Source organism: Orbilia oligospora (assembly GCF_000225545.1).
Source record: "Orbilia oligospora ATCC 24927 unplaced genomic scaffold scaffold00080, whole genome shotgun sequence".
NCBI lineage: Eukaryota > Fungi > Ascomycota > Orbiliomycetes > Orbiliales > Orbiliaceae > Orbilia > Orbilia oligospora.
This window is the reverse complement of record NW_011645637.1, coordinates 429,998-443,456: the sequence shown is the minus strand read 5'-3', so window position 1 is coordinate 443,456 and position 13,459 is coordinate 429,998. Positions and strand designations below refer to the sequence as shown.

Below are 13,459 nucleotides of genomic sequence, written 5' to 3'. Positions count from 1 at the left end.
GTAGTGGTGGTGGTAATGGTATGTTCAATTAAGATATTCTATCTTGACCTTAAAACTAGGTAGTAGTAGTCTATACACGAATATAAAAATAAAAAAAATAAAACCACAAGATCCAATATACATTTTGAAAATAAAAAATGCCAGGAACAATTCCCAAAAGCCGAAAGGTAAGTAAGTAGGTAATACAAAGGAAACTCGTAGACATATCGTTACACATTATAATATTCCCCACCGCCAATACCTGCGTTTCCTCCATTCCCTCCGTTTCCTTCTGTCCACTTCCAAAATCAATCCCAGCAATGGGCTAGAAAGTTTAGCCAAAGTTCCCATAATGTATACAACAAAACAAGAAAGAAAAAAAAGAAAAGTATTAAACAAATGAAATGATGAGTAATGTCCCAAAGGAAAGACGTGTTTGTAGTGTAAACAAATGAAAAAATAATGCTGTTCCAAGCACTTATAACTGACCCCAACTGTTGAATCGCCGGTCCGGTCGTCGGTAATATTATACACCGCCAATCAAAAAAATGAACCCAAAGAAAAATCCAAAGAGGAGTTCAGGTTAACTCCCAAAAAACCAAATGCTTAATGCCCTTTCCGAAAAAGCCAATAATGCACCTTTGTTCATCTCCCACGCTCCATGCTATGCTATGCTTGTACTATGCATGCTGTTGTATATGTATGTGCTGTGCTGTGCTGTATGCTTTATTCAAATACCAGATCTAGTCAATCCTCATCTATATCCCTTCTCACATCTCTCTTCTTCACGGGTGTAGTAGCTTGACTTTTTGTACCATCTACCCGTTCCAAAGCAACGCTAGGCCCATCTCTCAGAGCCACAAACATCGTGGCCATGAATCCAATGAGCAACTTCGTCCATAGGACCATATTATTCTCATTAGAGATGCCCATTGCTTTCAACAAGCCGCCGCGATCTAGATCCTGTCGTAGTGCTCGAAGCTGTTCTTGTGATATCCAAAGTCCAGGACGTTCATCATCACTGGAACTGCTGATTTCTCCTTGCGAGTTTTCCGTTCTCCATCCGTCATCTTTGACCCCGGATGCGAATTCTGTGTACGGTGGTGGGTATCGTGTATCGCCAATTCCTAGCCCATGAGAAGCAGAGCTTGTTCGTCGGCGTTGTAAACGTTCGCGGGCGTTCGGCTGTGGTTTTACTGGGAGGATTGGTTTGTTCCCATCTGGTTTTGTGGACTTTCTTCGTGTCTTGCAAGGTGTGATAGGGTCGCCAGCGTCATGATAACTTCTCGATTTGCTGCCCGAGAACACAACTTGAACCTCTTCGTCGCTGGTAATATAGCCTTGTGTGTGCTGGGAGGCCCGTCGTCGATTCCGTCGGTGCAATGTACCGTTGCTCTTATGCGGTGGCGTCATGGCGGTAGTAATAGATTCCATATTCTAACATGGGGAAAGCCCATACGAGGGAATACTGTTAACACGGTGAAATCCGAGCATCGTTGTGATGGAATGAGAAGGTATACTTACATCTCTAAAATCGAGAGAATGACCAGATCGCATGGATCCACCCGATTGCAGATCGGGCGACTGCATAAGCTTTTCACCGCCGGTGCGGAGATGTTCATCGTATTGATCGCCGAATAGGATATCGGAACCAAAACTTTCTTCGAGTTCGGAAACTTCTATGAGCTGTTCCATAGCGCGTTGGCGCATGTCTCTAAGCGTTGAACGGGGTGAAAGAACGCCGCGCCCGATGGAGGAAATGACTGCAGAAGTGACTCGCAGAGGGGAGAACAGGACATAACCGACGCTTCCGAGCCTTGACGACTTTGCGGAAGATGGCTGAGAGGAGGGGGAGGTAGGGGAGGAGGAGGTAGGAAGCGACCTAGACTGTGGAGAGTCCTCGGAGTCGCTTGTTTCGGTATCGGTGGGGGATGTGGAGTTGCCACGGTGATGTTCTGGCTCTGCTTCACTTACTTCTGCGGGGGCCTGAGAGCCGATAACGGATAGGGTTTCGTCATGGATTGCTGCTACCATGCCATCCTCATGCATCTTCTCCAATTCTTCGAATAAGGAGTTGCGTCCACCGCCCATTCTTTCGAGCCGTGGGCTTCCCCAGGAGCTACTAGCGTTTCTGGAGTGACCACGAACGAATTCGACTGACGAGCGACGGGATGACGATGGCGATAGGATAAGTTGTTTCGGTGCTGATATGCCGGACGGGAACTTTCTCATCTTTCGGTGCCTTATCGGCATATCCTGGGTGCTAGCATTAGAGGTTGTGGGGCTAAGGGTTTGCCAGGCGGCATCCGTCGGCGAGAAAGGCGAGTGCTGCTTATCCATTGTGTTTCCGGATGGCAGGTTGAGATCGGCGAATGTTTCTAAGGATCTTGGTTTCGGCGTAACGTCAATCATGAGCTGTCCGAGTGTCATTGCTTTCTGGCTGCCAGTAACACTACCACCCGCATACATCATACTATCTTCTCTCTCCTGTGCTTGTGCTTCCAACTCCGCTATTTCACCTAATGCATTAGTAAGTGCTTGAGCAAGTTGGGCATTGTCCATAGCCAAAGCCTTCTTATCGCTCACTGCCAGAGTAAGAGCGGTGTTCTGTTTCTTCTCGAAATCCAAATCGTCTTCTAAGTTGGTAACGTTTTGAGTGAGAGTCTCCACCTGCTCCTTAAGTAGTTTAATCTGGGAATTATTAGAACTCCTTTCACGAGAATTAATTCGTTCGGTTTCACGTATCCGTTCGTCGAAAAGGGCCTCCCATTCATTCACCTGATTCTCTAGGCTGCGAACTTTGGCGTTTAACCGTTGGACTATAGCGGCATGTGATTTATCCGAGGTAGGGTCGGTATAGGAGCGTAATTTCGCGTTAAGGTCGCTAATCTGCTTTTCCAAATGCTCAATGTACCCGGTTTGCTCGACTGACGGCGTTTTACGATGTCGGAGGGAAGCGTGTATCGATGGCATAGTTCCAAAATTACTGGACCCTCTTCGGTTTGTAGATTGGTGGATAGCATCGTCGTCCGAGGCCGTACGATCGGACAGCCTCGAGGAAACGGTATTGGACCGCCCCACGGAGGTAAAATGTTTGTTCCTGAGAGCATTCGCAGCCTTACTCAGCCCCTTGACATCATCGTGTTTTATCGAACTGGCCATTGGGGTCGCTCGCATGTGAGAGTTCCTCAGAGCCAGCCGTCTTTCCTGAAGAGTGAGGGGGAAACTGGTGGCCGGTGCAGTGAAGCTCCGTTGAATAGGATCCGGTTCTGGAGGATTGAATAGAGCGGTAAGCGGATGCTGTGGGTCCCAGGTTCCAAATTGGTCCTCGCCGGCGCCGTTGGGAATACTGTCGAAGGTATTATATGACGGTTGAGCGTCAAAGGAGGACGGCGGATTGAGATTGTCATGGGCTCCAGTGCCATCACTTTCCAACTTGTATCCTCCATTTCCAGACTCATTCCAGTGCTGATCATCGTCAGCTGAAGCAGCGAATAAGTTACCATCGCCATTGTATGTGTTCCTGGCAAAAGAAATTGCGAATTGTTAGCAACCGCCGACAACATTCCGTCGGGCAACGCTAAATTTTTTGTCTTAAGAAACAAAAAAAAGAACATACTCTTGGTCCTCCTGTATTCTCGATATTAAACCGATTTCCTGCTGTCCAAGCGACCTTGGGTCTTCGTTCGCATTTGAGGATAATATAGCGGAGGGAGGACGGATCAGGGGGCTGGTGTTTGTGTTGTTGTTGATGATGTTCCTCGCCGAGGGAGGAGAAGCTATAGACGCCATGATGGGATGGATGAACCGGAGTGGACTGCTGTTCGTTCTAGCTGGCACTGTTGCTGGGCATCAAATCCCCGTCGGTCAAGAGGGAACAGGACCGGACTAGAGCATGCTACCTATGATGGTGGTATGTATATTCTTCTTCTCTGTTTCACCCCGCCCTTAGGTATGTGATTAATTGGTAGCCGGAGTCGGAGTCGCAAGAAGAAGAAGAAGAAGGGTGCTGAATGTTGTAGATGGTAAAATTAAAAGAAGAGAGAACTGTGTAGGGTAGTTGATATATAAATCTGGGGAAGAGAATAACAATAATCGAACGAACGAACAAGAAGAACAAGAACGAGAACGAGAACAAGAAGAGAAAGAAGAACAAGCAGAACTCGACTCGGCTATGAGACTGTTACGGGCAGGAGACAAGCTTGCTAGTAAAAGGCATCTGCATGACTTCTTTTTTTTTTTCCTTTTCTTCCCTTTTCTGCCTCGCTCTTCGATGAATTCCCTCGGACTCTTTCTTCCAATAACTACTTACCTACTTGCACCTAAGTGACTGGACTATGTAGTATTGGTCCTAGTATTATTGGTGTTTCGTAAGTTAGCTAGCTAACCTGATGGTTGAGGTTTTTCGGATGCTTGCAGGGCAGAGCAGAGCAGAGCAGCTGCCAGCCCGTTAATTGATTGATGTTTGTTTGGCGGTGCAGCGGTGGTGCATTACCGGCCCATTGCATTTACCAGTCCGGTGCAGGGAGCAAGGAATAATGCAGCGACGTGTGACCAGCAAGAACCCAGTCCTTCCTCAACTTCTCTTTTTCTTGCGAACTAACTACACGGTATCGTGTATATACTAGTGCGAGTGATGCTTTGCTGGCGAGTGGGCTGGCTTGGCTGGGCTGGAAATCGAACTGCAGGTGTGATTAGCTGGGAGGGTTTCCTCTTGTTTGTGACATGGCGCCAAAATGGAGACATCCACCCGGCTCGATTCCTGATTTGACTCGATTCGATTCGATTCGATTTAGTTCGAGATCCCATCTTTGGGTCGATGGCATTGCATCGGTGGCACTCTATTTTAATTTTGCATCTAGTAGCTATGTAGGAATTGGACCGACCCGAGTCGGACATATGCAAGTGTCTTCGATGTCACTGCACTGCTCATGTCTGTCAGGATGTAAGTACGTCTGTAAAAGTCCTGCACCCTGCCGACGTCCGCTCTCGCTAGTTCGGACTAGCCTGCCCTTGTAATTGCTTGGTCCATACATCCATACACCCTGGTTAGATTTCAGTTTGCTTTGATACCCGTCGATATCATCTGGTCTATCGTCTATACCATTCCGTTGACTAGTTCCTCACTAGGGGAAACTTTGAAATAAATTTTTTTTTTTTTAGGACGGGATGAGATGTATACATATATATACTTAAGTACTTAGGTGCTAATATATTTAGTGCATTCGTATATTATGTGCGGGCTTCATAATTTGCATATCTCAGACATGTACATACTACCTCTTACCCAAGGAAGGAAGTACTTATTTATTCATTCAAAGACTCGTGCATTAGTACATAAGTAGCTAGTCGACCAGTAACTAGAAGTATACTAGACTTCAGTATCTAGAACAAATGGAAACATCACAACTTCGCCGCCTCCGTCGCCTCCACAATCTGCAAATCCGCCGGTAACCCCGTCTTCCCAAACTTAAGCACCGACTTCCTATTAACATCCCCTCTGGGCCCATACCCCAATATCAATCTCTTCCCATCCTTCGTCTTCCCCTCGGGTCTAGGTTCGAACACATACTTCCCCACCCCTTCCTCTTCGATCCATTCCTTAATCCTCTCCCTCTGTTCCTCCACCTTCAATCCCTTATCGTTCAAAAACCTTGCTAGTCTTGTAACCAAATAGGCTTGTGGTGGGAACAAAATGATAGAGTTTTTTTTCAATCCGGTTAGGATTTCTTCGGCTGTCATGAATGTTGTCGATACTGTCTCTACGCCTCCGTCTGATGTCGGTAGTTGTGAAGAACTACTACTACTCGTTGACGAAGAAGACAACGGTAAAAACCCAAGGAACATATGAGTTTCATACCGCTTCTTCATAGTCGGTGGGGTAATCCACGTCGTAAACGGTATTAACCCACCAACATCAGCTTCCAACCCATTCTCCTTAAGAAATTGGTTGAAAGTCAAGCTATGAGTCCTGGAATGAACATCCCTTCTTATCTGCGGGAACTGTGGAAGTAGAGAAGATGGTGGTTCAGGGTTTGTTAGCAATACACCCGTTTCTTCGAATGTTTCCCTTATGGCGCAGAATTCCGGTGATGTGTCCTTGGGATCTTGATTCCCGCCTGGGAAGACATGAGCGTTTGCGAAGGAACCTATTGTGGAGGTTCGATGAGTTAGAAGGATGCGGTTTTGGGCGTCTAGGAGGACCAGACTATTATATTTTCATATGTTACTTTCGATGCATATAATGATTTAAGATGATATGATTAAGTATGTACACACCTGGCACTAGGACGAGGAACAGCAATCCCCTCCGGTTGCAAAGTAGTATACGAATGAGCATTAACCTTCTTCGTCACCGCTGCCATCTTCGCGTTCGACAAGCAGCTATAGTAACTATAACAAGGAGGTGATATCGATAATAGTAGATGTTGGAAATTGCAAAAGGGACGGGTATCAGAGACAAAGAAGGAAGATACTATCGATGCACCAATTCTTCGTCGGGCAGGGGGTGACCGTGTAGATATAGAAAACATGCCCACCTCTTCAACCTCTCCCTCTTTTTTGGACAAAAGTACAAGTATGTACCTGCTTTTTACCTACAATGCAATGCAAACCGGTATTATTTTCCCCGGCTGATGTATGGAAACGTTAAATTTGTGGAGTAATTTGAAACTATTTTTGTGGAGAAGCTCCGTTCAATTCTTTGGCCTCGGCTCAATTTCGTTGCAACGGCAGGAATGTGGTGGGATGTATGTGCTAAAGACAATTAACTCGAATCTGGGGACGACTCACGGCCGAGGTTCTCCTTTGCATTGGTTTCACGAGGTTGAGGAAGATCGATTTCTTGTGTTGCATGCGAAGACATGCGAAAGAGGAAGGTTATATTTTGACAAACAGGAATAAATACACGTGACATTTCTGAATTTACAACAGAAGACAACGCGACTACCTTCCTAGTTTCGAGGCCAGACGTCACTAGCTTTCTATGTAATACCGCTAATATAATATTTAAGATAGCAGTCACATATTAAAATCATGACCATATGGAGGAGATAATTAAGTATATACCAGCAATAGATCGATTCTAGGATGAAGACAAGGTGGGTATGTATGTACACGTGTACACCATAAACCAATCCAGGACTATAGTACTATTCTAATTAAATGCTGGAAGCTTCAATAACATATCGAACAGCGCATATATAGCCAAGTATTTATATAAGAGGGACCTCCATTTTTGCTGGAGTCTGGGAATAAGACCAGCCCAGGTGCCGCTCTCAAACCTCGCCCGAACTTTCATTACTGATCTTCACGCATAGACTAGACTACGCATAGCTTATTAATACATATTTGACTACTGATAACTATTAATTAGATTACAAGGAAGCAATTTAACCGGACACCGACGTTACAACCATACCCCAAAAAAGTCCATCGAATGAACAGATCCCGCGGGATATAGGATTTATATCGTGCCAATCAGAGAATCTCGGACCACATTGTTATTTGTGGGGATAGATAAGTTGAGAAACTTGGAGATCTCCACTCTTCAGCCTTTTAGCCACTAATATCCTTCGATACCCCCTTGGATACACAAATCAGGCTTAAACGCATGCATAAATATGATGCAAGTATGACCATATATTTATGCGCGGTACAAGGGCCATGATGAAGTTTGGTGGTTGAGCTCCACTGATTAGGTTAGTACAACATTTCTTTCGCTACATGGTACAGATTCACATAGTGCCCACCAATCAACACCTTTGTAGGTAGTGGAAAAGTGAAGTGCAATTTTAATTAGCGCGATAGAGCTATAGAGCGGAGTCGACTATAGACCTAAATCCCTCCCGCTCCCGATGTGTGTATGTTTGATTCGTTAATTGCGCGATGCTCTGAATTTTGAAGTTTTGGGATTTTCAACGAAGAAGAAGTGCCTCGTTGTGATATCGTACCTAGTATATTTATGTATCGATCCCTCCTGACGATACCTCTTTTTCCCGTAGTTGATTTGCGTCTAAGAAAAGAATACGCTTTATTTACTCTAGCACTACTGCATACCCGCTAACACTACATACTACTTCCTGCCAATATATACTTCATTCTACTACACTGTCTATAGTCGATATTGCGATAAAATGGCTTACATACCTGCCCCCTCACCTCCCAAACATTCACGCCCGGTTCCAGAAGAATATCTAAAAGATTATTTCCCCACTCTTGAGGCTCGAGTGAGCTGCCGCGCCGACGATGAGCTACGAGAAACTTCTGGAATGTATGAAGACTGGCTCAGAAGAGGCGGGTATGAATGCACTGTTCCCTGGGTTCCAAACCTTGGGGGCATTATAGCCTTGGCTATGCCAGAGACCGATCCGGAAAAAATGGCCGACGTTGGTGCTGCTAGTAGCTTTGGATTTCTTGAAGATAGTGAGTCTATTCAAGAAGACCGCACCTCTGCGCATAGATCTATGTATGTTTCTAGAAATTTGAAGGATATTGACCTTTGATTTCCTGAATCGATTGACGGTATTAGGTTTTTATGACGGCGATGCTTTTAGCTTTCCAGAGGTAAGTACTCCAGCCCTATGCAGGCCTGTGAAAACAGATGAATAGATGTAATCATCTAAGCTAACCCTCTCTTTTTCTTCTACCGTCCGTTTTATAAATTTATAGTTCGCCGATAAAACAGAACCAGAAGCTCGAGATCTTCTGGCCAAAAAGTATCAAAATTTAATCAATCAATTGAAATCAAAAATCTTTTGTGAAATGCTAGAAAAGGACAGTAACCAGAACAGATATGTTCAAGCCTATGAAGAATGGGTAAAAGCATGCACTGAGCGGGCTGGGAACCTTGATGGTGTAGAATTTGATACCTTGGAAGAATATATGGAACAGAGGCTCGATCACATTGGCGCAAGGTATTCCAACTCTCCTCCACCCATTTATTAAACATATATATCTGCAGCTTAAGCGCAGGCCTGTCATAATTATGTCCCTCTGCTTCCCCTTGAGCAAAGGAAGAAAACACTTAGCTAACTTGAAGGGTTAATTCCTGTAGTTGTTTCTGGAATATGATGCCCCATCTCCATGGCTTCAACTTCACTAAAGAAGACTACCGCAAACTCAATTGCGCCGAAATCCTAGCCTATCAATTGTGTATTCTGACAAACGATTTATATTCAGCTGAGAACGAATGGATAGCCCAAGTTGGAATGGACAAGCCCGGAATTCCAACATCCAGTTTGTACATCATCATGCGTCTTCATGACGTTTCTTTGGGCGAGGCGAAGGAAGTTCTTAAGCGTAAATGGCTGGACATAGAGAGTTCGTTCATAAAAGTTCGCGAACGGTTAATAACGGAGTGTGGACCACATCTAGCTTTGGAATATGCTAGATACCTATCATGTCTTCAGTATGCGGTAGCGGGTTTAGTTATTTTTAGTAAGGAGGGACCTCGTTATGCTTTACATAAAGATCCAGGAAACAATCCCCTCTGCCCGAGACAGGAACACAAGATCAAGGATCTACCGCGAAAAACACAGTCCTCGAGCAAAAACGGGGCAAATGGGACCTCCCATATAAATGGTGCACCTGCAAGTATGTTCACAAGTTTTATTTTCTTCAAGACTGAACTTTCTTTATATTTATCTAATTTTAAGTTACAGCAGGAGCACATAGTCTGACCAACGGACACGCTGTCGAAAATGGCCATGGCCACTCAGAGCTCCAAAATGCAAGGGGAGAGCTTGCCGCTAAAACTGCTAATGGGATGCCAGAAATTCGTGCGGATAAGGCGCCTTGGTTATCGAAATATACCAAGCTTTCAGACGAGGTTCGTTGAAACATATCGACCTCACGCCATGCATTACATTATCATAGGACGGTAGTCAGGGTTAACAACATCCAATAGGTGAACCTAGAGCCGTATGATTATATCAAATCGATGCCTTCAAAAAGTATTCGTAATGTAGCAATTGATGCACTTGACATTTGGTACATGGTCCCCCAAAGATCGCTCGAAATAGTCAAAAACATCATTGGCATGCTCCACACTTCTTCTCTTATGTAAGTGCGAGAAATCCTCATATGTTTCTTCATATGTTTCTTCTTCTCGTAAAGGAGGAATTAATAATTGATTGGCTTATGACTAGCATCGATGATATCGAAGATTGTTCTGAGTTGAGACGAGGACAGCCATCAGCACATATGGTCTTCGGTATTCCTCAATCAATCAATACGGCGAACTATTTATTCGTTAAATGCCTTTTTGAGGCTCAAAAACTATCGCCTTCTGCTGTTGCAATCTTTGAAGGTATACTGAAATATCCCTTCGAATTATAGAGACCGCTGCCTTTGCTACCTTATGTGATTTACTAAATCCTCGATGGTTTTTGTTACGCACAGACGAACTCCGCAATCTTCATATCGGACAGGGGCTTGATCTCCATTGGACATTCCATCAGGAATGCCCATCTGAAGTAGAGTATATCCAAATGATCGATGGAAGTACGACCATCTTCCCTTTAGACTCAGATCTGTTGACGTTGCGAGAATGATAACGGCTAAATAAATCCATGATACTCTAGAAACCGGGGGACTTTTCAGAATGGCGTCTCGACTAATGAGAGACCAAGCTACTCAAAACAAGTATGTTTTATCAATCTTTACGTAGTACTTAAGTAGTTATAAAAGCGGCCGACCGGCCGACCGGAATACATGTTGACCTAGATTTTTACTAGGGACCTTGAAGTTGAGGACCTACTCACCCTCATAGGTCGATTCTTCCAAATACGTGACGATCATCAAAACCTCGGATCGGTAGATGTGAGTAATTTCTGGCTCCATATATGCATAGGCCCAAAGTTGCTTTTTCAATATTTTAACCCAAAATATTCTAGTACGCTCGAGCAAAGGGCTCCCTTTCCGATCTCGACGAAGGAAAATACTCCTTCATGCTAATCCACGCCCTTAACAACCAAAAGCACAATCACCAACTCAAGAGTCTCCTCCAATTGAGATCTCAAAAGGGATTCCTTACCGAGGAACAAAAGGATTTAATAATGAAGGTTATGGGAAGATCTAACAGTATGGAGTATACCGCAATGGTCCTAAAAGAGATAAGCATGGAAGTAGAAGTAAAGCTGGGGTATATAGAAGCCCAGCTTGCAGAGAGAGGGTTTAAGGAAGATAAGAATTGGATGATTCGCGCTATTATGACGAGGTTGAAGTTACCCGATCCAATAACGGAATCTCTTATGAAGTAGTCATCCATATAGTCCGACTTGTTTCTAGCTTTTAAAATTTTGTTGCCTACGTTGTATTTTGATAGGCGCCTAAGGCCTTCGAATTCGATGAATTCATGAACCGTATTCAACATATTCCATTTATATTTACCTACGGAACTACTTAAATGATACCTCGAAAACGGGCACGAAGCGATTCCGGACAAAGGCATATATATCTGCTAAGCTGCTAAGCCCCATGACGAAGCTTAAAGCACAATTACTTCATCAATTGTCAATCTTTAATTTTTTCAAAAGTTTGACTATTTAGTTGTTCGTTCAATACAACGATTTGGACAGGACCCGCCACAATAAGGCTCAGTCAAGGCGATTTTCTCGGCTAACATATGCGAAAACCAGCTAGACATCCCCTTCCACGGGCAGTTATCAGCCTCGAAAATTTCCCAGTACAATGCATGCCAAAACGCCCACCAGGATCCTTAACGAATCGGCACTGTACATGGCTCAACTGGTAAGCGTTTATAAAAAGACCGAAGATCATAGGAAAGTAGGAAACATGTAGCCCAGCAGTGGTCATCTATCATTTCCCAACCCCTTGCCACTAAGCTTCTCTAGCATCACTATCATTCACTAAAAAACTTTTAAAAAAATTACATCGATACAAATGCTCGGAGCGTCAGAATCGAGTGTCGTGCCAGCGATAGAGGCGGCTCTCACTCGTGTCAACGAAGCTCTTGCGAATACACCATGGGCTTCTGAGCTCGCGGGAGTCCTCCCACTTACCGGGTTCATAGATTTTATCGATACCCCCACAAAACTACACATTTTCGAGCTCTTCGGCGCGGTCCCACTGTGGAGTTGGCCCATAACACCCGGTGATATTCGACTCCTCCTTTCCGATGCATATCTCCACAGTATCTGCTGTCTGGATCGATTTGGATCTAGTCTCGCGTGGCATGCTCTCGACGGTCGCTGGGGTGATGCTTACCCCATCATTAACCCAGAAACAACCCGGTTATGTCTTGCGTCGCAGCCGATAACGCAGATTCCCAACGAACATGCGAATATGTTTGAGAAGAATTTGAGGATACAAAAGCTTAGTATTGTTCATGTTACGCGGTCTCCGGGTGCGGATCGGATTCCTTCTGATAACTGGCTTCGGTTTTTGTTCGTTGATCCGTTTTGGATGTATTCGGCGCGGTATTTTGCAACTTCGATAATGGGATGGTTCTTATTGGTCGGCCTTGTGGTTTTTTGTGCTATGTTTCGATATTATATCGCTCTCACTTTTCTTTTAATTATGCCGGTGACGGGACTTGTTGTTTCGTTGATATATGGTAGTAGACCGAAGGCGCTTTTGGTCGATAGACCGAGTCCGTTTAATAGAGCGGTTGTAGTCGCAGAGCACATGAATGCGACGGAGTGGACGGTTTTCTATGGAGAAAGCAGCATCATCAACTCTTTGCTTAACAAGCAACTAGAGTCTCGACGACGACCGCTACCGAAAAAGGGATACGTTCTCCTTCGATTTCTCCTAAGACTATTCACCCTGGGACAGTGGGCCATGGTCCTTGCGTCTTTGACATTAAAGGATATGAACGCCTTTGTTGTCGCCACATGGATCATTATCTGTGTGCTTTCGCAGACATACCTTTATCCTCCTGAATGTGCGGCGAAAACATGGATGAAGAAGATTGGAAGGATAGAGATGAAACGGTACGAAACGGAAACGAGTTCACGGAGAGCCCTGCTGAATACGATTATGGCGCTTAATCCGGATACATTCGCTGAAGGAACCTGGGAACAACTTTACAGCGGCGCTTTAAAATGGATCAATCCTATTCTCGAGGCCGGCCAGAGTCGGTCCGATTGGGAAGAAGCGACAAGAGCGGCTATGGAAGAAGCTTCAGAAATTCCAGTGGAAGAATTGGCGGCCGCTAAGTCGCTGGAAGTCGAGAGTGGCTTCTTAAGTGAAACTTGGAATGAAGCGAATGAACGTTTCTATTGGAAGAAGTTTATCCATGAGGGTATTTATCTTGCCAGTAAGGTTATGAAAGAGGGGGGTCTACCGGGGAGGAGGGTCACTCCAAGGTCAGAACAAACTGCTCCAATTGTCACGCAGAAAACCGCAGCCGCGAAGTAATTAACCATAAGCTGACACTTGTCCACCGGCTTGAGAGTCAAAGTGAGAATACTGTTATGAAAATAGCTAGTTGACCGAGCTTTTCACGATTTTCTTT

General features: G+C 44.7%; 4 protein-coding genes across 4 annotated transcripts; 2 read left to right on the top strand and 2 right to left on the bottom strand.

The window, feature by feature from the left end:
* Positions 1–726: 726 nt before the first annotated feature.
* AOL_s00080g123 (uncharacterized protein) lies at positions 727–3,771 on the bottom strand (the record flags this gene model as incomplete). Its single annotated transcript, XM_011124498.1, has 3 exons — positions 727–1,416; positions 1,504–3,502; positions 3,599–3,771. 3 exons carry the CDS (start codon positions 3,769–3,771, stop codon positions 727–729), a joined length of 2,862 nt encoding a protein of 953 aa, XP_011122800.1.
* Positions 3,772–5,382: 1,611 nt separating this feature from the next.
* Positions 5,383–6,344, bottom strand: AOL_s00080g122 (uncharacterized protein; the record flags this gene model as incomplete). Its single annotated transcript, XM_011124497.1, has 2 exons — positions 5,383–6,187; positions 6,259–6,344. 2 exons carry the CDS (start codon positions 6,342–6,344, stop codon positions 5,383–5,385), a joined length of 891 nt encoding a protein of 296 aa, XP_011122799.1.
* Positions 6,345–8,114: 1,770 nt separating this feature from the next.
* AOL_s00080g121 (uncharacterized protein) lies at positions 8,115–11,240 on the top strand (the record flags this gene model as incomplete). The annotated part of the gene is made up of 11 exons (XM_011124496.1): positions 8,115–8,403; positions 8,510–8,544; positions 8,650–8,894; positions 9,035–9,573; positions 9,642–9,808; positions 9,887–10,041; positions 10,128–10,288; positions 10,381–10,482; positions 10,563–10,623; positions 10,716–10,800; positions 10,875–11,240. 11 exons carry the CDS (start codon positions 8,115–8,117, stop codon positions 11,238–11,240), a joined length of 2,205 nt encoding a protein of 734 aa, XP_011122798.1.
* A 643-nt stretch (positions 11,241–11,883) lies between these two features.
* AOL_s00080g120 (uncharacterized protein) lies at positions 11,884–13,362 on the top strand (the record flags this gene model as incomplete). The annotated part of the gene is made up of 1 exon (XM_011124495.1): positions 11,884–13,362. One exon carries the CDS (start codon positions 11,884–11,886, stop codon positions 13,360–13,362), a length of 1,479 nt encoding a protein of 492 aa, XP_011122797.1.
* Positions 13,363–13,459: the final 97 nt, after the last annotated feature.